The sequence below is a fragment of the Crinia signifera genome, chromosome 2 (genome assembly GCF_055691185.1).
Source record: "Crinia signifera chromosome 2, ASM5569118v1, whole genome shotgun sequence".
In the NCBI taxonomy this organism is placed as follows: domain Eukaryota; kingdom Metazoa; phylum Chordata; class Amphibia; order Anura; family Myobatrachidae; genus Crinia; species Crinia signifera.
Window position 1 is genome coordinate 252,874,331 of NC_139218.1, and position 24,188 is coordinate 252,898,518.

The following is a 24,188-nucleotide window of genomic DNA, read 5'->3' on the forward strand; positions in this document are numbered from 1 at the left end:
CATCGGAATCGGATCCAAAACATGACAAAACATGGCCAAAGTACATACAATCTACATACAATCAGTCAGAATCACCACAAAATTGACGTTATTGAGGCCAAATCGCTCTGGTGTGTACCCAGCATAAGAGTTGGGAGAAGTGTACAAACAGATCTTTAGTAAACTGTATGTATCACTCTTTTCTGTATTCACTGACCTCTTTTCTACGTGTATACAACAGTAATAAATGCCTGGCATGCCTTATGCATGTTGCAGCCACCTCTTTACCTCTTTGTAATATGATACATACATTACAAACAGCTGTGTTGTAGCATAAATATACCCAGCAATTCTTGGTGGTTACTCGTCATTCTCTAATAGCACCAATTATGGGATTATTATTGAAGTCTGTAAAACATAAGAAAAATGTTTTATATGACCCACAACTCTAGAAAGGCATTTGTAGTGTCCATGTCAGTAACCCCATTAGTGGTATTACCCACATTACTCTTATTGTGCATCTGAGCAGATGTTGTACATTGTAGAATTACCGGCAATGTACATAATTCCAATACCAGCTTTGGTACTTCCATGTGCCATGCAGAAGAGCAGTGTCCTCAGGCAGGAGTGAGGAAGTGCCACAGGGCAGCTAGCTTTGTAGAACATGTTCTCTTATTTCCAACCTTTGTTGATCTTAGCGTTAGGACAGACCTTGATAAATGTGTGTGGCCCCATTCCTCAATATACCCATTCAATGTTGTGCCCAGCAGTGGCAGTTACGCATAGCACCTGTTTCCTGATACTCTGTGGTTTGACCTAAATGAGCAGTCATTTTTAGTTGTGTACCTTGTGTGAAGGGAATATTATCATTTTCATTCTGTAAGAGCAGTGTCTTAACAGGGTGCTAGTGTATCCTGTGCTGGCCCCATGCCCCAAACCTATGATATCATGATGACATAATGTTGTGCTTAAGGGGCGGGGCCGCGGCTCTGGTAAGTAGAACTCTGCACAGAGCATCACTTGGGTGCTCCATTCATCTCTGCAGTAGTGCTAGTGGAAACTGGGGTGGACACTCAACGTGTCATGGGCCTGCCACAAAAATGGTGGGCATGCCCATAGAAACGCTAGGCGGGACCCAGGGAATGCAGGCAATCCCCTGCCTGCTCAGGGAGGGTGGCTGATGTCACATGACGTCAGCGCCCTCCAGGCTCCCCAATTTGCAGAAGACCGTGCAGCTGAAAAGTAAGTCCTGGCTTCCTTTCACCTGCGTGCAGAGGAATAATCCTTCGATGTACTGTAAGTAACCATCAAAGGATTTTTCCTCTGTGCAGGCACTTGCGGGCGGATGTGTAAGTGTACACATCCACTGACAGCGTAGCGAGGGGTTTCAGGTGGCAGAGCGTGCGTAAGTTGGGGCGGCATTAAGCTGCTTGCTAGGCTACAAATATACGCAGCCAAGCTGGGGGGAGCTTCTGGCCCCCCTGGAAGGTGGACAAGTATCCCGCTTTACCTGGAAGTGGGCGCTTTGAGGGGGACCCGGTGACGCGATTCGGGCTGAATCGCATATCTGACTAGAAAAGAAGGTAGAGTTTCTATGGGAAATGTGATGCCGTCAGATTTACCAAGCTACAATATATGGAAAATTTGGTCCCTGCAGCAAACGCCATCTAAAGATGGCATTGTGCTGCTGTAGCCTATTGGCTATACTTTGCAAACTCAGCCCACAGTGGATTCCTCCAGAACCCTCCGCACCAATGTCTGATGCACAGGCATGCACTATACCCTCCAACATGACCCATTCCATTAGCTACAAAATGCTCTGTTCCAGGACATCCCTCTTACTTATATAATTGCCATCACCTGTGTTGACACACCTTTCATATAAATGAACTAGTTCAACACAGGTGCCGGCAATCATAAATTAAGAGGGAAGTCCAGGAACAGAGCATTTTTTACCTAATGGAGAGGGTCATGTTGGAGGGTATGCTGCACATGTGCATACCTCCCAACATGACCCTCTCCAGGAGGGGCACAATGCTCTGTGTCTGGACTTCCCTCTAAATGTATGATTACCATCACCTGTGGTGAAACGCCTTTCTCATCACTTAGCCTGTTTAATACAGGTTATGGTAATCATACTGTGGGTGGGATGTACTAAAGGGAAAATGCGCTAAAACGGGGGTTTTACCGCATTTTCCTATGTACCATTACCCGTCCGCCCCATCTCCACTGGGCAGGGTATCACAAGCCTATGGGCTTCTATCGCCACCCGATGCCCGCGCGACCCCCACTCCATCGATCTCCTCCTCCCCCAGCAGGTGTCACAGCTGGGAGGACATCCGGCTGCAGGGGGGAGGAGGAGATGCCGGGGACACTGACAGCCGCCAGGATGTGACGGAGACCCCCGCACACCCCATTACAGGTATCGTGGGGGTCTCCGTCACCGCACCCCAATGCTAGCCGCATGTTAGTACATATGCGGTAGCATCGCGACGGCTAGGCGGCGATGTATATTAATACATCCCACCCAGTAAGAGGGAAGTCCAGAAACAGAGCATTGTGCCCTTCCTGTAATGGGTCATGTTGGGAGGTATGCATGTGTGGTCAGCAGCGCATACTGTATTAGTCTTGGCACAGGAGCAAAAAGACTGCTGAAGCACATAGCAGGGACAGACTCCTTTCAGAGCCTCTCCATATGCTATTCCAATGCTAATATCATGCCCAGTCTAGATTGCATTGCAGGAGTGATTATTGATAAATGCGCCCCAGAGTCACAGATGTTTCCAGATGCAGGATGGATCATTGATACATCTTGTTTTATACATTAGGTGTCCGGAGGATAAGCTATGAATGTACCTATGGACATTCCAACACAATAACCGTATTCTATTTATTCACTACATTTATATAAGTGTTTACAAGTTCTATCATTATGTTCCTTTTGAAAATATGCCTGAAATAAATGTGCCACAACATCACCTAAAGGCATTAAACTTGAGTTAAACAATATGTTAAATGTTAAACTTTATTGTCAGTGGACATGAAGAGTAAGTGCTGTACTTATCCTGCCTCTGGGATGTTGTGCCTGACAGGACAGCAAACATCAGCTGGCATAGCATAGCATAGGCTGTGCATGAAATCGCTCTACGCATGGACCATAAGTGGACAGAGGCATATACTGCTTTACAGGGGTGCAAGTGGTGCTGCAACCGAGCACCTGACACGCTGCTGCCACCGAATGTCCTTGGAAACATGTGGGGGATGGGTACTAGAACACATAATAGACCATGCGCAGTCCTCATAATAGACCATGCGCAGTCCTCATAATAGACCATGCGCAGTCCTCATAATAGACCATGCGCAGTCCTCATAATAGACCATGCGCAGTCCTCATAATAGACCATGCACAGTCCTCATAATAGACCATGCGCAGTCCTCATAATAGACCATGCGCAGTCCTCATAATCGACCATGCGCAGTCCTCATAATAGACCATGCGCAGTCCTCATAATAGACCATGCGCATTATTACCAGAGAACGCCAGCTCACATAAAAACTTGCATATACACCTGACAGGAGTCCTATTTTTTTAGATTTTCTGTACATACAGTACTGATGATATGCAGACCTTACATTAATAAGGCTAATGTGGAGACCCAAACATCCTGAGCTGTGATTTGTGGGAATCTTATGTTTTTACTATACACTAATAACTTTTTTTTTTCAAGTTTTGTAAGAATTGACTGCTTTAATACAAGTATACGGCAAATAATTATCAAATTTATGGAAACTGATATTTGAATTAGCAGGCACCTTGGATCTTTACAGTGTGTTCCACATACAAAGAGCCAGCTATAACTGTGGCGGCTCTGTAGCTCTATCTGCAGGGCAAGATTACAAGTGACGTGCGAGAAATGCATCAATTCACACTTCTGTTTTCCAGGGCAGAGGAATTCCTGGAACATACTGCTGTTGGCTTACCCTATATGAAAACATCTGGTACAAATTATTATTTGGTTACTTTAGTTTTGCACCTGCTTTTTTCCCACTGAAAATAATGGAAGTGTGACATAACAAAACCTGCAGCAATTATCGTGGTGAAACACATGATACATTTCCACCAATTAACTCTCAGCCCACAGCAAATACACACACCGCATATTCACTAATTGCCCCCACTGTTCATTTCCTGCAGCACTCACAGTCATTGCCGGAAACTTACACCATTCCATTTAATCCTGGCCTAAGACCAGAAGGTACCTTGGCACGAAGCAGACACATCACACTTCTAACACCACTTAGCATGATAAGAACCAGGTCTGCACAGTACCAACATAGCCCAGGCTGCTCATTTATTCCTGTGCGCTGGGATGATGATCTGCAGGCTGCAAACACTTCACACCAGTATTAATGCAATACTGGCGTAGCACAGACCATATATGTGCACACTATTCATTCATAGAGTAAATTTACTAAAGTGAGAGTTTTTAGAAGTGAGAGATGTTGGCCATATCAGCCATGGAGATTTTAGCTATTATACTCGAGAAGTTGCTAGATAAATTATAAGTAGAATCTGATTAATTGCTATGGGCAGGGAATGGGTACAAAACAGATCCTGGTGAGATTATGGTCCCAGATTGACTGCACTGCCACTGTATCCCCTCGCAATTATGCAAGGGGCTGTGTCACAAAGACATGTGCATGTGCATGCTGCAGGAGAAATCATTCGATGGTTGGTGAAGTGGGAACGAATGGACCTGAATGAGGGCCCATATGAGGAGGCTGTAATCCCTCCTTCCCCATCTCCCATGGTGACAGCTGTCACAGGCATCCCCCTGATAGGCACCCCTGGAAGGACACCACATGCTTTGGAATGGCACAGTTTGATGAATGGAGCCTGTCTGGTCCGGCGTTCCCGAGGTTAGGTTCGGTTCTTGTTTTTAGTTACTTAGTCCCCTATCATAGGAGACTACGGGGCACTAAAGGTGTGTACACACAGGGCAATATATTGCTAGCAATATATTGCTCAGCAATCATATTGCTCAGTGTCCCGTTTTCATCTGCGACCAGAGATGGTCGCAGATGAAAATGACACACTGCCAGGAGAAGAGGCAGTGGAAGTCGCTGGTTGGAGGAGCAAGCTCCTCCGACCAGCGACCATTCAGGTGCTGAAAATGGGAGCGCGCACCCGGCGATTTATCGCTGGTGCACACTCCAATCGCTGGCAATATGGTCGATGAGCGACCATATTGCCAGAGATAAGTGTACCGTGTGTACACAGCTTATGGGCAGGATCTCTCACTTCTCAAAACTCTTAATTCAGTTAATTTAATTTTATGGGGTGGAATAGACTACTCTGTGTGTAGTATACCTGTGTGTGTGTGTGTGTGTGTGTGTGTGTGTGTGTGTGTGTGTGTAAGTAAAACTAGTATACCTGGGTGTCTCTATACTGTATGTATCTAGCATACTTGTGCATATCTAGTATAGTGTGTGTGTGTGTGTGTGTGTGTGGGACTAGTTTACCTGTGTGTGTGTGACTAGTATACCTGTGTCTGTATACTGTATGTGTCTATCTATCTAGTATACTGGTGCATATCTAGTATACTGTGTGTGTGTGTGTGTGTGTGTGTCTAGTTTACCTGTGTGTGTATATGTGTGTGTATATGTGTGTGTGTGTGTGTGTGTGTGTGTGTGTGTGTGTGTGTGTGTGTGTGACTAGTATACCTGTGCCTGTATACTGTATGTGTGTCTATCTATCTAGTATACTGGTGCATATCTAGTATTCTGTACTGTATGTGTGTGTGTGTGTAGTATACTGAGTATTTAGTATGTATTAGTATACATGTGTGTCTATCTAGTATACATGTGTGTCTTAGTATACTAGAACTGCACCACAGATTGCACATGACCACTCACCTTGAAGACTCCGCAAATCTACCTGAAGCAGAGGTGAAGTATGCCCCCAATATTATCCAAAGCAGCAGCATCCTGCCTGAACCAAGTGCACCTCTTGGGAAACTTCTTTTATATGGAGGAGTTAATGGATATCTTCTGTCTCCTCTATGACGTGGTGTAGTCTGACTCTGCTAGTACTTCACTCCAGCAAGTGTCCTTTTCTAGTGGCTCTTCCAGGATCCCCGGTATTGAAGCTCACTCCATCTGTGATGTGCCCCAGCAGCGGTGCGAGCAGTGGGGGGAGCAGCCTCCTCTCTCTGCCTTTGTTGGGTGTTAGCTCTGCCTCTTTCCTGCCTGTAGCAGCTGCACGCAACACTTGGGCTCTTGTAGAATCCCAGCCAGTCTGCCCTCAGTCACTGATGACAGCGCTGGAGGTCGGTGGGCTGTGGCAGGTTTTTGGATGGGGAGGAGTGGGCTGCCTGTGTGTGTGTGTTTGTTTAACCCCAGTGCTCCTACCTCCAATTTGACGGAATGGAACTAAATTGCAGTTATGCATAGAAATATATAATTTATCCTACCTACTGTCTTGCTGTAGTTCTATTAATGAGTGATCATTTAAGCAGCACAGCTATTTGGGAAAGATGGAATATATGGGCATAGACATGACTTTTATCTGGTGTTATTTCTGTAGCAGTTTTTTTTTTTTATTTTATTTTACTAGCTAGTTTTACTATTGTGTACTTTTTCTCTACTTGAAAAAAATGATTTCCTGAAAGATATTCCACTTTGTTAATAGGGAATTTTTCCACTCTTAAAAGGTGCATACACACTACACGATTTATCATTAACGATATGCCTGATTTTGGGTACTTGTGTACTAGCACGGCGCCCACGATAATTAGTCGCCCGATTTTTGATCGCATCGCATGCCATACACCCGATGGCATGCGATGCAATGCGATTTTGACCCATATATGATGTTAAATTGCATAAGCACCCTAATGGGTGCTTACAATGTTAAATGCACCCCCACGCCACCCCCCAAGTATAAACGTGAACCCGAAGCGTGGCGAGCGCAGCTCGCCCGCGAGGAGCGGCGGTACACGTCCTACGACCTTTTCATACCCCCACTATCCACGTCGGCGTGGAGTTGATTTTATATAGTGTGGCGAGCGCAGCGAGCCACCGAGCCTGAAGCGTGGCGAGCGCAGCGTGCCCCACGAGGGGACGCGTATACCTGTCAAGTTCTGCGTGTCCCCTCGCCACGCTTCGGGCTCGCTGCGCTCGCCACACTATATAAAATCAACTCCACGCCGACGTGGATAGTGGAGGTATGAAAAAGGTCGTAGGACGTGTACCGCCGCCCCTCGCGGGCTCGCTGCACTCGCCACGCTTCGGGTTCACGTTTATACTTGGGGGGTGGCGTGGGGGTGCATTTAACATTGTAAGCACCCATTAGGGTGCATTTAACATTGTAAGCACCCATTAGAGTGCTTATAAAAGTTATAATCGCATCCCATCACATTGTATGGCATTGTATGCCATATACAATGCCATACAATTTTAAAATTGTATGACATTGTGGAACATCGCGCGATATCGTATGTGATATGGTCTGCGATGCGATGGGCGCCGTTATAGTACACAAGTACCCAATTTTGTTACCAATGTATCATAAATATTGTCTAGTAGTGTGTACGCACTAATTAATAATTAAAGATGGATGCTCCCGCGGGTCTTAAACGACACCCCTCTTGTCCTCTGTACTTATTTATATACAGTTTCTTATATAGTGCAGCATATTCCTTTGTGCTTTACAACTGGACTTGCAGCTCTAACCTGAGTATGGGGGTTATTGAGACCTGATCACTGCAGCAGGATACATCAGTGCCCTGCGACCACCCAGCAGTTAGATACCCATTTCCCAGTGTGAGTGAAATCCCGCTCCGCGCAAGGTCCATGTGAAAATATTGCAGGCCTCCGATCAGCTGCATATCCAATTGCAACAGTCAGCGTGTGTAGCCCAGGACTTACTGAGGATCGCGGACGGAGCTGACGTCACAAACTCTCCCTGCAAATGCCTGGACACGCCTGCATTTTTCCTGACACTCCCAGAAAACAGTCAGGTGACACGCATAAAGCCCGGCTTCCTGTCAATCACCTTACGTTATGAACAGCCAGCGATTCAAAAAGCAGCAGGATTCGATAGTCACTTGCGCTGTAAATTTGCAGCTGCGCAAGTGTGAATAACCCCTTATATCAGAAAAGACAGCATGTTCGGAGCCGTGTCAGGTTAGCAATATCATTCAGTGTATATGCGCTACATAATTTTCCCGACAGTTCAAGGGGCAACACCAGAGGCAGCTGCAGTCCCTGGACTGCAGCATCCACCAAGACATGCAAGGGGATCACAGAGCACATATTATATAGATGCATGTAATATATGTGCTGGATCGATCCCCGATCTGACTGCAGCCTGAGGCGCCCGGGAATCAGCATAAACCAGTGCAGTGTTAAGCCTGCCCCCGGACTCCTATTGGCCAGGAAGCGAGTTAAACACTGCAATAGCTTATGCCGATTCCCAGGCAGCGATGTTGATCCTCAATGGATGGAACTAGCACATATATATTACATACCTGATAACATGCATGTATATGATCGTATATGGTCATACACGGCCGGTGCTTCTTTAGCCGCAGACAATACAATCAAAGGTTTTAGAACATTTAGATTTTTAAGTTTTTATTGAAATTACAGTTTAGTTACTCATTGTACTGCGGTTTATGCAGAGAAACAATAAACAATTGGAGATTAATAAAACACTGTGCTTGGCTTTCACCCTTCTCTTCAGTTTGGGTGTGGTATAGCGCTGCCTTTTTCCTGCCTACAGAGCTAGAAATTGGGCCCTTTTCAAGGAACGAAATAATTTGTCATCCTTTATTGAAGTATAATTATGTTTGTTTTAAGCCTCATACATACTAGGCGATATAATTCACGAATGGTATCATCAATGATTTCCCTTGAACTCTTGGGTGAACGATACAGTACATACACGCTGAATGATATCAGTAACGATATCGTTCAGTAATGTCCCCCCCGGGTCCCCCATGTACACAAGATGGTGGGGGTCAATAATGAAATGCAGGAGCACGCATAGATAATGATATTGACCATACACACTAAGCCATATTACATAGGATATCACCCAAAAGGGTTGAAATGAGCGATACTGTTTTAAACATCGCTTAGTGTGTATGGGGCTTTAGTTTTGCTCTATAATTAAGATGTCTGCGCAACTGAAAAGGAGGCTTGAACAAGCAGAAGCCAACCCTGATTGATTTCACATTTTATAATGCATTGTAAGCAAGATTATCCGGAGAAACACTCACAGAGGCGGAACTACCATTGGTGCAGCAGGTGCATTGCATCGGGGCCCCTGAGGATCATGGGTCCCACTTCTGCCTAGACCTGCAATGAGCTATCCCTTGGGCCACCTGCAGATCATTTGGAGCAATGTCAGATGAATGGCCCAGTGCAGAGAGCAGGACGGACCTCACTTCCTGAGGGACCTGCCCCTTACCTTAGGGCTGCAGTGCTGACCTTTTCTATGCCAGCTGCCACTATTAATCACAGTCATACACCCCTGTAAATTTCCCCCCAGTCACTGCTGTCTGTGTTAATTAAATTAACTTAGCTGACACCTGGAAGGTAGCTGACACCTGGAAAGTACAAAAGGCAGGAGCCCCTGTCACAGAGAAGAGGCCATTGTGTTCCTGCCCACAGCAAGCCTCCTTTTCTCCACACAATACAGAACATTGTGCTTGTACCCCTTGCACCCACTGCCTCTCCCTGTCATCCGCTACCTGTTACCCACTGGTTTCCCTTGCCCTTCTTATACCCCTGCTTTCCACTGTCCCCATCTGCCTTAAACTGTCATCCTCTGCCTCTCCCTGTCACCCACTGCTGTGTAGCATATTGTGTTGGAGTGGAGGAGGGGGGCCCAAATTATATTCATGCACCTAGGCCAACCACTCACAAGTTTCGCTACTTAACTGGATTATACACAATTGGAACTAATGGCCTGATTCACAGATGGTGCAAACTCACTTTTTACACAGTTGAGCGATTAATGGTTGATGGGTCTGTGCATGGGTCTAAGGGCCAGATGTATCAAGGTTCAAAAAGTGATAAAGTGGAGAGTGATATACAAGCAGCCAATCAGCTCCTACCTGTTATTTTTCAAACCCAGCCTGTGGCATGGCAGGTAGGAGCTGATTGACTGGCTGTTTATCACTCTCTATTTTATCACTTTAGAAGCTTGATACATCTGGCCCTAAGTCACAATGCTCATGTGCTGTGAAGGCTTTATGACAATGGAGAGGATTTATTCCCAAAGTAATGGACAGTCAGGGAATGTTTGTGGGCAGTTATAAAGTGCTAAAAACACAGACATGTCCTAACCGTTTTTGTAGCATCTCAGCCCATGACTGTGATCTCATATGCAACTGCAATGTCTTTGGTGTCACACTTCCTGTGACCATGCTTCTCACTCTTAGTTCTACTCTGAATTTCAATAATCATCTGTGACTGACACTGCGTCTTTGTACACAGCTGCTGGGACCCACAAAGCAGCATATTTTCACGCAGTCGCTGCATACACATGTGAAGCTGCCGCAGCGGTACTTGTTTCCTAGCACGGCCACACCGATTTGCATCTGGGTGATCGTGTAGGAAAAATCGCGTCGGTCGCATCGCATGCGACCAAATCGCATGCGATGCGACCGACGCGATCGACCCGATTTTTACATTGAATCAAATGTGAATAGGGTCCCTATTTTACATTGGATTCAATGTAAAGTATTCCCCAGACCCCCAATTTTACCCCCTCAACGCCACCCCACGATTGACGCCAACCCGAAGCGTGGCGAGCGCAGCGAGCCAGCGAGAGGTGGTGGTGCGCGTCCTCCAACCTTTTCATACCCCTACTATCCACGTCGGCGTGGAGTTGAGAATATAAAGTGTGGTGAGCGCAGCGAGCCACCGAGCCCGAAGCGTGGCCAGCGGACGCGTATAACTTCACAGGTATACGCGTCCCCTCGCTGGGCTCGGTGGCTCGCTGTGCTCGCCACACTTTATATTCTCAACTCCACGCCGACGTGGATAGTAGGGGTATGAAAAGGTCGAAGGACGCGCACCTCCGCCGCTCGCCACGCTTCGGGTTGGCGTCAATCGTGGGGTGACGACAGGGTCATATACAATGTGAAATGGGTCATATTGGCCCATTTGACATTGTTTCCTATGTAAAATGGACTTAATCAAGTCTATCTCATCTTGTGCCATTATAATGGCACAAGACCGACGTGATGCTCCCGATTTCAATGTTAAAAATATCGTAACATTGAAGCCTATGGCAAAATCGCGGGCATCGCATCGGGGGCCATGTTAATGCACGCGACCGACGCAATGCCCCCGATTTTCCCTTTGCCGGCAAAATGGACCTGATTTCAAAGGAAATCGGGTCCATCGCGGGCATTGTGTACCTTAACTTTAAGGTACACGATGCCCGCGATTGTGGCCGTGCTAGGAAACAAGTACCGCCGCAGCATTAGCGCCTATCTCTGAGCTTGGTACATTACTTGTTTCAATGACCTTCTTTAGAGGTATCAGAATAATGTGACTGAATAGCAGAAATTGACAATATGAACAACTGCACAAAATAAAAAAATAAATGGATTTTGTTTAGTCCTATTTATCGCATACTGTACCGTATAGACTTACAAAAAGTTTATATTTTTATATAAAAGTATGAAAAATGGTTCTAATAAAAATACATGTGCGAAGAACAAAGAGAAAGGCAGAGCACAGTTCAAAAAATTTTCTCTGTTCTCACTGATGATATTTTTAACATTAATGCATATATGTCAGATCTCTCTGCCAATATTATCCTTAAACATGCAGCAATGATTCTAGAATCAGAGTTTGCCAGCACATATTCCTTTCCAGATATTAACTCTCTGTGGGAATTAACAATTAGATACAGTACAGATGTGTACTTTTCTTACTCTTCTGTTCTGTCACACCAAATAGCCCCTATCGTCATGCCAGAGACCGGGCAAATCATCTGTGCTGGGAGTCTTTCTAGCTCAAAATGTGCATCTGATTCACATAAATAAAACAGCTGGTGGCAAAACAACTACATTGCAGTGAGGTGTGTTGAGGTCAGTGGCTGGAGTGGAATTGGCTAGTATCAGATACAGATTTACAGTCACACACACGTATAGTATTTGGTGGCCGAGGTTTTACTACTGTATAAAACTAGAATAGTATAAAGATTATATGTATTAGTTTAAAATATCATCTTTGTATTATTTAAATCCTTTTTATAGTATAAATTCGGGAGTATACTGGAATATGGCAGGTGAGGCTCTGCCTACCATAGGCAAACTCAGGGGGTTGTCTGGTTGCCTGGAAACCTCCCTCCTCTTGGCAAATGCCTTAAATAACAACAAAAGCACTGGTATATGATATGATCAATAGAGCTGCCACCATATCATGCAGTGTAAAGCTGGATACACATATATACAATTGTCGGGCCGTTCTTCCGTTCTGGGTCGGACGGCCGTTCAATTGTATAGGTGTGTACGCTGTCCTGTACGAGCGATAAACGGCAAAAAAACGGTCTTGTCCGTCCATACTCGGTCGGTCAAAGGTTCTTTGCTGTTTAATTTTCATCCGACAGGACGGCCCCATATCGGAACAAAAGTGCAGTGTGTACACACATTCATTCGATATGCTGACCATCCTTACGACTATACTGCCATGTGGGCATTCCATAGCTGCATGATCTCTCCTACAGCACATATAGACGGGTTTGCGTCTAAATTTTAAGAAGCCGGCAGGGTGACTAAACTTCTATATAGACGGGTTATGCGTCTACATTTTAGTCACCCTTTTACCCATTTTAAAAAAAACTACGTGGGGTCCCCCCCCCCACGGCTGTAACCAGCACCAGGCTGAAGAGCCGGGGCTGGTATAAAAAAATCAGGAAACCCGACAAATAGGGCTTTGCTGATTTTTTAAAACCAGCCCCAGGCTCCAGGTCCGGGGCTGGTTCCCAAAATACGGGGGACAAAATGACTAGGGGTCCCCCTGTATTTTAAGAACCAGCCCCAGGCCAAACCAGCCAGCAGGGTAATGCCACAGCCGGGGGGGGGAGACTTTTTATACAAGTCCCCCCGGCCAAAGCATTCAGCCCTCTGACCAGTTAGCCTGGCCAGGGGTCCTGGGAAAGTGGGGACCCCCCCAATAAAGGGGCCCCCCCTCCAGGACTTATCTGACCAGGCTGAAGCCTGGTGCTGTCAACGGTGACCCTGTGCGGTGGTCACCGGGCTGATTGAAGTGTAAAAAAAAATTGAATAAAAACTATTGCCTTTTACTGTGGAACTATGAGTCCTAGCAAGCCTCCCCTGCATGCTGGGACTTGGAGAACCACAAGTCCCAGCATGCGGGGCATTAAAGGGCCCGCTGGCACTTGTAGTTCCACAGTAATAAAAATAGTCAAATAAACACACTGACACACACGAAAAATAAAACTTTAATACATCCAAAGCCCATATATGCTGATACTTATCTATCTTGAGCCCATCGGTAGGTCCCTGGGTCCGGTCCTTTGGTTCCGGGGCTGGTCTGGGGCTCCAGGGCTGAAGAGACCGGGGTCCTGGATCCGAAGAAATCCATGGGGGACCTGTGGAAGGAAATCCTACTCACCCAGGTCCTCTGGTGAAGATCCCGTCATCTTTTCCATCTTCTCCGTCTCCGCCTTAGTCCACCGCATCATCCGAATGATTCTATTGGCCGCCTAGCGGCCAATCAGGAGCCGAGAAAGTCAGCTCCTGATTGGCCGCTAGGCGGCCAATAGAATCATTAGATAGGCCATAGAATAGAATTATTGGTACTCTTTACTTAGAACGGCGCCCACGATTTTGATCGTGGGCATCGTTAGTAAAAAATCTCGGCCATCTCGGGCATTGAATGCACTAAAAAATCGGGTGCGATGCGACCGACGAGATGCCCGCGATTTCCCATAGGGAACAATGTTAAATGTCTCAATTGACCCAATTTTCCTGTTCAATGCCTCAATTGACCCGATTTTTCCATAGGAAACAATGTTAAATGGGCCACAGAGGCCAAATGCGAGCGCAGCGAGCCACCGAGCCCGAAGCGTGGCGAGCGCAGCGAGCCCCGCGAGGGGACGCGGACAGCTGTGAAGCCCGCGAGGGGACGCAGATACCTGTGAAGGTATCCGCGTCCCCTCGCGGGGCTCGCTGCGCTCGCCACGCTTCGGGCTCGGTGGCTCGCTGCGCTCGCCACACTTTCTATTCTCAACTCCACGCCGACGTGGATAGTGGGGGTATGAAAAGGTCGTAGGACGTGTACCGCCGCCCCTCGCGGGCTCGCTGCGCTCGCCACGCTTCGGGTTGACGTTGATCGTGGGGTGGCGTTAACAATTCGGGTGGCCATTATACACTTCAGGGTGCCTATTTGTCCTCTGTGGCCCATTTAACATTGTTTCCTATGGAAAAATTGGGTCAATTGAGGCATTGAACAGGAAAATCGGGTCAATTGAGACATTTAACATTGTTCCCTATGGGAAATCTCGGGCATCTCGTCGGTCGCATCGCACCCGATTTTTTAGTGCATTCAATGCCCGAGATGGCCATGATGGGCGCCCTTCTAAGTAAAGAGTACCGAATTATTCCTCACATAAATTACCAATCTCTTTGTATGAAACTGCAGTAGGTGGCTACTTGGAAGGATAATTGACATTGAGGGAATGACACACAGGGATACAGTCATTTGGGTCGAGGGAGGGGGCAGGACGTCAGCGCCTGCCCCTCTTTGGCAGACACAGACGGAAATAAAAGTCAGTTGAGACTGACTATTATTTCCGAAGGCAGGACAAATCTTTTGATGGTCGGCGGAGGCATGTTAGTGAATACATCCCCTTGCATGATACCAAGGGTATTCGGTGGCGTGGGGGGGCATTCGATAAGTAGTGATTTTTGCGGCTTAACGAGCTGTACAGAATCATCCCCCTAATGTGTACAATCAGCATAGTTAATAATGCGAACTCCCACATCATCGTTAACATAGTAACATAGTAATTAAGGTTGAAGAAGATTGTCAGTCCATTGAGTCCAACTTATTAGACTTGTAACTACTGACTTGAGTAAGTCATATCTGTATGATTCCATTAGATTCCCTTAATTCAGTATGGAATTTATTTTCCTCGAGCCTCAGTACATGCCCACGTACATGCCCATGTGTCCTTATTATAGGCTTGTTACTAAACAAATCATCTCCCAGTTCCATATGATTCCCAATCCTGTATTTGAACATACTGATCATATCTCCTCACAACCTCCGTTTCTCCAGTGATAACATATTCAGCCTGGTTAACCTATCTTTGTATTCTAGTGATTTAAGACCTTTTACTAGTTCTCTGTACCTGTTCCAATTCAGTTATGTCCTTTTTAAGGTGCGGTGCCCAGAACTGAACACAATATTCCGAGGGTGGACTCAACAATGCCTTGTAAAGAGGCACTATCACATTGGCATCCATTGAATCCATTCCCCTTTTAATGCATGCCAGTGTCTGGTTTGCTTTTGCTGCTGCACTTGAGCAGTGTGCACTATTACCCAATTTATCATCTATGATGACCCCCAAGTACTTCTCTACAGCAGAATTCCCGATAATAATTACATTTAACCTATAAGTAGCTTGCTGGTTCCCATAATGAATTAGTTTACATTTATCAATGTTAAACCTTATTTTCCACCTTTCCGCCCACCTTTCCAGTTTAATTATGTTGCTTTGTAGTGTATACACATCCTCTCCTGAGTTAATTTCCTTACTCAATGTTGTCTGCAAATATTCCAATCTTATTCACTATAACATATATCCTTAATGAATATATCAAACAAGGTTTTTGGACCCAGCTGGAATGTATGCCATTTACCACCACTTCCTGTCCCCGATTGTGAAACCAGTCTTTAATCCAATTACAAATTTTATCTCCTAACCCTAAGTTACCTAGTTTTATAAATAACCTTTTATGAGGCACCGTGTCAAAAGCTTTAGCGAAATCAAGAAATATTAATCAACAGATTTCACTAAGTCTACCCCCCTACTGACTTCCTCATATAAGCTAATGATCTATTTTTGACGATCCCATGCTGAGCCTTGCTTATCACCATCTCCTGTTCTAAGTAATTTCGGATACTATTTCTTAATATTCCTTCTAATATTTTGCCCACATTGGACTGGTCTATAATTTTCAGGGTTAGCTTTGCTTCCTTTCTTCCATATTGGTACTACGTTAGCTATGCACCAGTTCCTTGGTACCGTCCCTGAGTTTATTGATTCATCGAATATCAGATATAATGGTAGTGCTATGACATAACTGAATTATTTTAGTATCCTAGGGTGTATTTCATCTGGGCCAGGAGATTTGTCACTATTTAGGTAAACAACCTCCTTACTCATCCATCCAGTGCAGATTAGGGAGGACCTTATTAATGAAGCGGCTGTAGAATGGCCCCCACTCTCCCCACTGGCATTGACAAGTGTGGATGCAATATTGTTGGGTATACACATCACATATTGTGTACCTGGCTTAAAAGATAAAGAGAAGTTGCCCATAGTATATCAAACTTCTAGCTATCATTGATCTAGCACATACTATAAAATGACAGTGAGAAGCTGACTGTTTGATATCGACAACTTTTCCACTTCCTCTCTCTTGAAGGCCTGATACATCTACCCCTATTTCAGTTATTCCTTGATTTCAGAACAGCTTATACTGTAGTTAGCTTTTCTTGAGCCTTCTTTAGTGCAGAGCTTTCCAAGCTGTTCATGCCATGAGGACAGTGTTTGATAACAACTGCCATGGTACTGTATGGCTGCTGCCCTGGACCGGTGCCGGACGGGGTCCCGACAGTCGGGATCCCAACAGTAATTTACCCAACGTCGGGATCCCGACTGTTAAAACACAGACAGATGGGTTCCCGATGGCCACCGGCTATTCTCCCTCATGGGGGTCCATGACCCCCATAGAGGGAGAATAGAATATGTTGCGAGCGCAGCGAGCCCCCGTGCCTGCAATGGGCTTTTTTGTGCTCGCCATGCTGTCTGAGTCCGGCCAGTCGGGATCCCGACGTCTGGCTAATGACTGTCGGGATCCTGACTGTCGGAACCCTATACCACACCCGCCCTGGACCTCTGACCTCAGGCTGTTCATTGACCTTTCATATTCACCAGACACATTAACCTCGTTCTGGCTTTAGTAATTCCACTGCCCACCCTCCCTGCTTGCCTAACAGAGTTCTTCTCAGGCATTCATAAAATAATGTTTGTGGTCTATTTACTAAGCATTGGAGAGAGATAAAGTGGATGGAAATAAAGTCCCAGTCAATCAGGTCCTGATCGCTGTTGTACAAATTTCGTAAGACGACCGATTAGCAAACTAATATGCATGCATCGCAATGCGCATACATGACACCAACCCAGCACAGCCTTTCTCCCCAGCTCAGCACATGCTGCTTAGTGCTGTGTGCTTAGCTGGGGAGAGAGAATATCATCTCTCTCCCTCTGTATCAGAGCTGGCCCTAGACTAAATGACGCCTTAAGCAAGATTTTGGCTGGTGCCCCCTAGCATCGCCGCTAGTTCCGCCTCTGACCCTGCTCCCCTTTCCCAGCACCATCAACCCTCATCATAGCAGTCATCATTTTGGTGCTCCTACCCGCAATATTTTAAATAGAAACAGTGCACACATTCAGTGCGCAGCCCAAACAGGGGTGTGTTCTTGCTGGGAAGGGGCATGGCCACACAATAGTACCCCCAATTCAAATTATGCCACACAGTAGTGCAACTTTATTCACATTATATCATGCGATGATGTCCCTTATTCACGTTACATCACACAGTAGTACCACTTTACCTTATATACATTACTCCTCACATTATTCACATTATACCCTTAGAAAAAAATCCTGAGAAAATATTGTATTTTAAGCACCTCCATGGCCATACTGCAACCCATCACAAAGCAGCGTGTGCTGGGCAGAGCTGCAGCTGCTGCTGCTGTCACTTAAGGGGAGGGGCCCGGGGCCCCCACTGGGCCCTTCCATCAGACTTTGGCCTGGGTAATTTGTACCCCCTACCCCTTTCTCTCTGCACCCCTGATAATACCACACAGTAATGCCCCTTACACATGACACACATTATTAATATCCTTATAAACATAATGCCATTTACACATTATGCCAACCTTTATTAATGCCCTTCATACACATAATGACACACATAATGCCCCTTACACATATGTTGCACATTATTAATGCCCTTATACACATGACACACATAATGCCCATTACACATGTCGCACATTATTAATGCATTTATATATGACACACATAATGCCCCTTACACATATGCCGATCACTATTGCACAACCAACCCACCCGCAGACAGCACTTGCACAGCCGCTAACACTGTGACCTCTGCTTGGATACAGATGTTTCCTCATACATCTTGCCTCAATAGGCCATGCAGCTCCTGGCCAGTTCTGCTAACGTTGGGTGCCTTTTTTGCTGAAAATTCATCTTATTTGCATTGTTATGTGACAGGACACACAAGGAGCTTCCGATGATTAAAATGAGATGTGGCATGCCTATACTCTGTGTGCGACTGTGGCTGTACCTGCATACAGAATGATTTTCATGAATACACTATTTCATATGCAGATACAGCCTCACTCACACACAGAATATAGGCATGCTGCATATCATTTTAATCAGCAGAAGCTGCTGGTGCCCCTAGGCATTCCAAATGCCCTAGGCAATTGCCTAGTTTGCCTATGCCTAGGGCCGGCTCTGCTCTGTATACACCCTGCATCAACAAACTGCGGGGGGTTTCTCCCACACTTAAGTGGCCACGTGCCCTTCCAATGGCCATGCCCCCACCATGTTACTGGGGCCCTGCTGACCTGTTGGGAGCCAACAGCCAACATCCTAATGGATGCACAAATTCAACACAGATATTACTCACAGAACACATTGGAATCAATGGCCCTGAGTGCTCTGCAAACAATCCTGATGCAACAACAGAGCTGCCTGTGCTGTGCAAGATCTGCACAAAGTTACTGTACAATTTATATTTTTCCATACATAAATATTGTTACTGAAATGTCTCCAGATGATATCTTTTTATTAAAAATAAATAAAAAAATAAATTAAATGATTTAAATTAAAATCATATGCAAGGAATAAATACAGGAAATAGAGCTAAAGTTTAATATAGTTTATTTCCTATATTGTATACTGTCGTTAGGTCGACAATATTAAGGTCAACATGCATGGTTCGACCACTAACGGTCGACAGGGCTTAGGTAGACACATGAAGATGGTTGACATGGTCAAAAGGTCGACACAAGCATTAGGTCGACAATGGAAAGGATGACAGTGAAAAGGTCAAAATAAGTTGTTGTTTTTGAGCCAACAGGTGGTATTACATTCCCTACCATCCACTAGGGCGTGAAGGCAGAATATAACAGTGTGCCGAGTGTAGCAAGGCACTGAGCCCGAAGCATGGCAAGCACAACAAGCCATGCAAGGGGATGCGGTTCACTTCTTCAATGTACATGTCGACTGTGTTGACATTTGGGACACAAAAAGGTGAAAACCTCATGTCGACCTTTTGACCGTCAGCCTTCCCATTGTCGACCTAATGCTTTTGTCGACCTTTGGCCCTGTTGACCTTAGCCATGTCAATTTTTTATGTGTCAATCTAAGCCCTGTCGACCTTCAGTGGTCGACCCAATTCATGTCAAACTGAATTTGGTCGACACAATGACCCATACCTTTCCTATACTTGCAGTGTTGACATGTTTATATCTGAATGCATTGTTCTAGCATTGAATGTTTTGTTGGTAACAGTAGTAGAATTGTCATGAATTGCCATGATCCAGGTTCTGTTTATTTACAGTTTCTTATACAGCGCAGCAGATTCCGTTTACAATTGGGAACAGTGATAAAACAAACTGGGTAGTGACAGACCGATATAGAGCTAGGAGGACCCTGCTCACAAGCTTACAATCTATAAGGTTGTATACATACTCAGTGGAACACTGATATACCATACAATGGGGGTTATTCTAGTCCATTCTTTCTGACAAAATCCTTCTTAGATGGACAAAACCATGTGCACTGCAGGGGGGCAGATGTAACTTGTGCAGAGAGAATTAGATTTGGGTGGGGTTTTTCTTCAAAGTGAGATCTATATTGAAGTGTAAAATCATGCAGTCAGTATTTTCCCTGCACAGAAACAAAATAACTCACCCAAATCTAATTCTCTCTGCACATGTTACATCTGCCCCCCTGCAGTGCACATGGTTTTGTCCATCTAAGAAGGATTTTGTCAGAAAGAATGAACTAGAATAAACCCCAATGTTACATAGCAAATAAATCAGCACAGTCTCCAGGTGCTTCCTAGTCACAACGCACTGTGACTCAGGGGGCATACACATTGTGGCAGCATGGACGGTGTAATGGTTAGCATTACTGCCTGAAGGAGACCATGAGTTTGATTCCCCCCATAGCCCTAACTGTGCGGAGTTTGGCCCTTATTCCGATCTGATCGCAGGTGGGGCAGATGTAACGTATAGAGAGAGTTAGATTTGTGTGAGTTATTTTGTTTCTGTGCAGGGTAAATACTGGCTGCATTATTTTTACCCTGCAATTTAGATTTCAGTTTCAACACACTGCGATCAGATCTGAATAAGTGCCATTGTATATTCTCCCCGTATTTGCGTGGATTTCCTCCCACAATCCAAAAATATACTGGTAGTTAAATTGGCTACCAACAAAAATGAACCCTAGAATGAATGTGTGTGTGTACATGTGGTAGGGAACATAGTGAAAGCTTCATTGGGGCAGGGACTGATGTGAATGTTCACATATTCTCTGTAAAGCGCTGCGGAAAATGTGTGTGCTATATAAATAACTGTTAATAATAAAAAATAGGGCAATTTTTCCTTATTTTCTAAGCAATCTGTCTAAATTAAGCACACATACTGTCAGGGGCTGGCTGGCAACTTTTAGCCTAGGGGGCAAGTCCAGAGCACTGGCCCATAATCAGCCAAGTCACCGTCGGAAGGAATGCTTTTGCGCGCCGTAGGCGCGCCGAAAAATTAGGGGCGTGGCCTATCATAAGGGGCGTTGCCTGTACCATGATTGTATTGTGTACCTGCAGATTGCACATTTTAGCGAACCTTGTAATACCCATTACACATAAAGCCACATGCCGTAATGCCAATTACACATTATGCTGAACACCATGATGCCAGTTACACATTACGCCCAACACTGCGATGCTAATTACTCAATACACCGCACACTGTGATGCTAATTACACATTATGCTGCACACCTTGATGCCCATTACACCCCATACTGTGATGGCAATTACCCAATGCTCCCCACACCGTAATGTCCATTACGCCCCATACCATGATGCCCATTACACCGCACAATGTGATGTCCACAGTGCCAGATATGCCCCCACAGTGCAAGATATTCCGCCACAGTACCAAATACACATATGCCCCCACAGTGCCAGACACAAATGCCGCCACAGTGCCAGATATTCTGCCACAGTGCCAAATACGCATATTCCTCCACAGTGCCAGATATGCCCCCAGAGTGCCAGAGACACATATGCCCCCACAGTGCCAGAGACACATATGCCCCCACAGTGCCAGAGACACATATTCCCCCACAGTGCCAAAGACACATATGCCCCCACAGTGCCAGATATGCCCCCACAGTGCCAGAGACACATATGCCCCCACAGTGCCAGAGACACATATGCCCCCTCAGTGCCAGAGACACATATTCCCCCACAGTGCCAAAGACACATATGCCCCCACAGTGCCAGATATGCCCCCACAGTGCCAGAGACACATATGCCCCCACAGTGCCAGAGACACATATGCCCCCACAGTGCCAAATACACATATGCCCCCACAGTGCCAGACACATATGCCCCCACAGTGCCAGATACACATATGTCCCCACAGTGCCAGATACACATATGCCCCCACAGTGCCAGATACACATATGCCCCCACAGTGCCAGATATGCCCCCACAGTGCCAAATACACATATGCCCCACAGTGCCAGATACACATATGCCCCCACAGTGCCAAATACACATATGCCCCCACAGTGCCAGATACACATATGCCCCCACAGTGCCAAATACACATATGCCCCACTGTGCCAGATACACATATGCCCCCACAGTGCCAAATACATATATGCCCCCACAGTACCAGATATGCCCCCCACAGTGCCAGATACACATATGCCCCCACACAGTGCCAGATATGCCCCCACACAGTGCCAGATATGCCCCCACAGTGCCAAATACACATATGCCCCACAGTGCCAGATACACATATGCCCCCACAGTGCCAAATACACATATGCCCCCACAGTGCCAGATACACATATGCCCCCACAGTGCCAAATACACATATGCCCCACTGTGCCAGATACACATATGCCCCCACAGTGCCAAATACATATATGCCCCCACAGTACCAGATATGCCCCCCACAGTGCCAGATACACATATGCCCCCACACAGTGCCAGATATGCCCCCACACAGTGCCAGATATGCCCCCACACAGTGCCAGATATGCCCCCACACAGTGCCAGATATGCCCCCACAGTGACAGAAACACATATGCTGGGGTGAGGGAGGGGGGGGGGGAGAGCGCTTACCCACTCGCTAGCTGCGGGCCGTGCTGCGGCTGGATCAGCTTCTCCAGCCCTCCTGCGCTGGCCGCGGCTTCCAGAACACGGCCGCGGCTACAGGAAAATGGCCGCCGGCCTCCTGCACTGAGAACATGTCCTCAGTGCAGGGGGCCGGCGGCCATTTTCCTGTAGCCGCGGCCGTGTTCTGTAAGCCGCGGCCAATGCAGGAGGGCTGGAGAAGCTGATCCAGCCGCAGCACGGCCCGCAGCCAGTGGGTGGGTAAGCGGCCCGGGGGGCATATGGCACTCTGCCCCCCGGCCCAGCCCGCCCCTGCATACTGTGTACCCCATAGCGATGGCAATTAGCATTCCTGTGCGTCACCATCGCCTGCTCAGATCTTTAGTACATGCAGTGAAAATCTAGTCAGATCGCCTGCATGTGCATAAAAAAACACTGTGGGGCAGATGTATTAAGCTTTATGTTATAAAGCAGTGATAAAGTGAAGGTGATAATGCATCAGCCAATCAACTCCTAACTACAATGTTTTCAAAGACATCTGGTTGGCTGGTGCGTTTTCACCTTCCACTTTGTCGCCAGTTTATCACTTCACCGGGCTTAACACATCTGCCCCACTGAGTTAGCACAGATTGCTCAGCATGTGTGTGGTGTGGGGTCCCTAGGAATCAGGGGCCTGTGTCCAAGGGGGGCCATTACAAATTCATCAGTAGTGCTAGGTCATCAAGAGAAATGAGTTGCCCTCAAGTCATAATAATAGGGGAGTAGAGGTTTATTTTAGAATTGATTCCTGCGCAAACAGGGAACAATTACTAAGAAAAATTGCATTTACTCACACAAGCCAAGAACAATGGTCACTTGTTTGTGCTGTAATCAGGACAGACACAATACAGGAATAGCCTGCATTCAAACAATGGTTAAGAGTAGGCAGCCTCCACAGAATAGTCATAAAGTAGTCCAGTGGAAGGAGCAAAGGCAGGAAGCAGCCCCGACAGTAAGCAGTCCAGTGCAGAGGTCAATCTTATCAAGACACAATAAAAACACCAATAGGTGGATTGATACTACATATCACACTGACACCTCATCCTCCCCCTGCCTGACCACATTTAGAGGTAAATGGGGTACAGTGGTCATATATGTTGTGCTTGTTCTTCAATACTCCCGCTAAAGTTTTGTGGTGTTGCATTAATTTACCCTTTAATTTGCTGAAGATGTATTACATTTTCAGAATGGAAATAATTCCGATCATAATTCTGTTCAATCATTGATAAGATTGAAATGCGTCAAGGGCCAGGGTACATCTATGCCCCCATTTCACACAGACCATCCGGATCATCCTCCATCATCAGAAGTGCAGATTTTTCCATCCTCCATCGGCTTTTTCTTCACTGCCAACATAACGGCTTTCCTGCCTTAAACATCGCAGCTGTCTGCAGCGCATGGGATTGATTTAGATAATGCTGAACGAGTTAATGATTTT

The 24,188-nt window shown here is 46.1% G+C and overlaps 1 protein-coding gene across 1 annotated transcript in view; it reads right to left on the reverse strand.

Moving 5' to 3' along the window:
* The window catches only part of EGFL6 (EGF like domain multiple 6), a 103,365-nt gene extending 97,031 nt beyond the window's left edge, over positions 1–6,334 (reverse strand). The window contains exon 1 of the mRNA XM_083174308.1: positions 5,896–6,334. Within this exon, the coding sequence (XP_083030434.1) occupies positions 5,896–5,966 (71 nt within the window). The 5' untranslated portion in view covers positions 5,967–6,334. The remainder of the gene's footprint in view (positions 1–5,895) is intronic.
* Between the last annotated feature and the right edge of the window lie 17,854 nt (positions 6,335–24,188).